At 42.3% G+C, this 1,259-nt stretch overlaps 1 protein-coding gene across 1 annotated transcript in view; it reads left to right on the top strand.

Moving 5' to 3' along the window:
• Positions 1–1,259, top strand: part of LOC103354186 (cytochrome P450 2J6-like) — a 36,564-nt gene that overhangs the window by 10,962 nt on the left and 24,343 nt on the right. The window contains exons 2-3 of the mRNA XM_008277476.1: positions 453–618; positions 709–861. Coding sequence (XP_008275698.1) covers positions 453–618; positions 709–861 — 319 coding nt within the window. The remainder of the gene's footprint in view (positions 1–452; positions 619–708; positions 862–1,259) is intronic.

Raw genomic sequence — 1,259 nt, 5'->3', positions numbered from 1 at the left:
CGGAATCTTTCTGCGTGGAGTTTGCATGTTCTCCCCGTGCAGCGTGGGTTCTCTCCGGGTTCTCCGGCTTCCTCCCACAAGGTCCAAAAACATGTTAATTGGTGATTCTAAATTGTCTGTAGGTGTGAATGTGAGTGTGCTTGGTGGTCTGTCCCCCCCGCGACCCTCGTGAGGATTAAGCGGTGTATAGATAATGGATGGATGCATGGATAACTCCAGTCATAGGAGTCGCTGAAAAAGTCGAGACTGCCATGATATACATGGCCTTTACAAGTGTTAGTCCACTTTTGTTCATGACTGTAAATGTAAAGTCTGCCAACAAAACACATTTGAAATGGTAGCCAATTCCTGTCTCTTTGTGCTTTGGTAGTTTTTTTCCCTTTTTTTCTTTTTTGTGTGACTAATGATTCGTCATGTGTTGTGGTTCACTGGTACCTGTTTCTTGTCCACAGCTGGCTGAAGCCTATGGGAACGTTTACAGTGTCCGCCTTGGTGGTGATAAGATGGTGTTTGTTTGTGGGCACCAGATGGTGAAGGAAGCCATAGTGGCACAAGCCGAGAACTTTGTGGATCGACCATACAGTCCAATGGCTGACAGGATGTGCTCGGGAACCTCATGTAACAGAAATCAGTGTTTTTATTGTCACATTCTGTACAGAAATTGGTTGCCGCAAGTTTTTCTTCACCTCTGCATGCTTTTGTTTGTAGATGGTATTTTCGCAAGCAACGGTGAAAAATGGAAGAAGCAGCGACGCTTCGCTTTGTCCACCTTACGCACCTTTGGAATGGGCAAAAACATCACCGAACAGTCTATCTGTGAGGAGCTCCGACACCTGCAGGAGGAGATAGAGAAGGAAAAAGGTAATTTACAATAAGTACAACATGGGATCATTATGCTGTCCTCACTGAAACTTGTTACGTATTTTTTTTAGCTATACAGCTAGCTTAACAAATTCTCCAAGGAACGGATGGTTGTTGTGTTTGGCAGGATTTTATCTGGAAAACATTGACTTTCTTTCTTGTAAAACTGCAAGCACGCACAAAATACAGAACAAGAAACCTTTGAGAAATACTACACAATATCTCTATTCCATCAGTATACAAAAGATGACTGACATGAACTCATGTGATCAGATGCTTAAAGCTCAGTCAAGGAACATAAAATAAGTAAATACAGCAGTTAACACCGTTTACATGTGCACCTGTGTTATAACTGCCACGTACTTTGCATCCATTTATAAAAACTAAACATCATCAAA

This window comes from Stegastes partitus, unplaced genomic scaffold, assembly GCF_000690725.1.
Source record: "Stegastes partitus isolate 25-593 unplaced genomic scaffold, Stegastes_partitus-1.0.2 Scaffold98, whole genome shotgun sequence".
NCBI classification, from domain to species: Eukaryota; Metazoa; Chordata; class Actinopteri; family Pomacentridae; genus Stegastes; species Stegastes partitus.
Note: the sequence above shows the minus strand (reverse complement) of the source record. Positions and strands in the feature narration are given on the sequence as shown.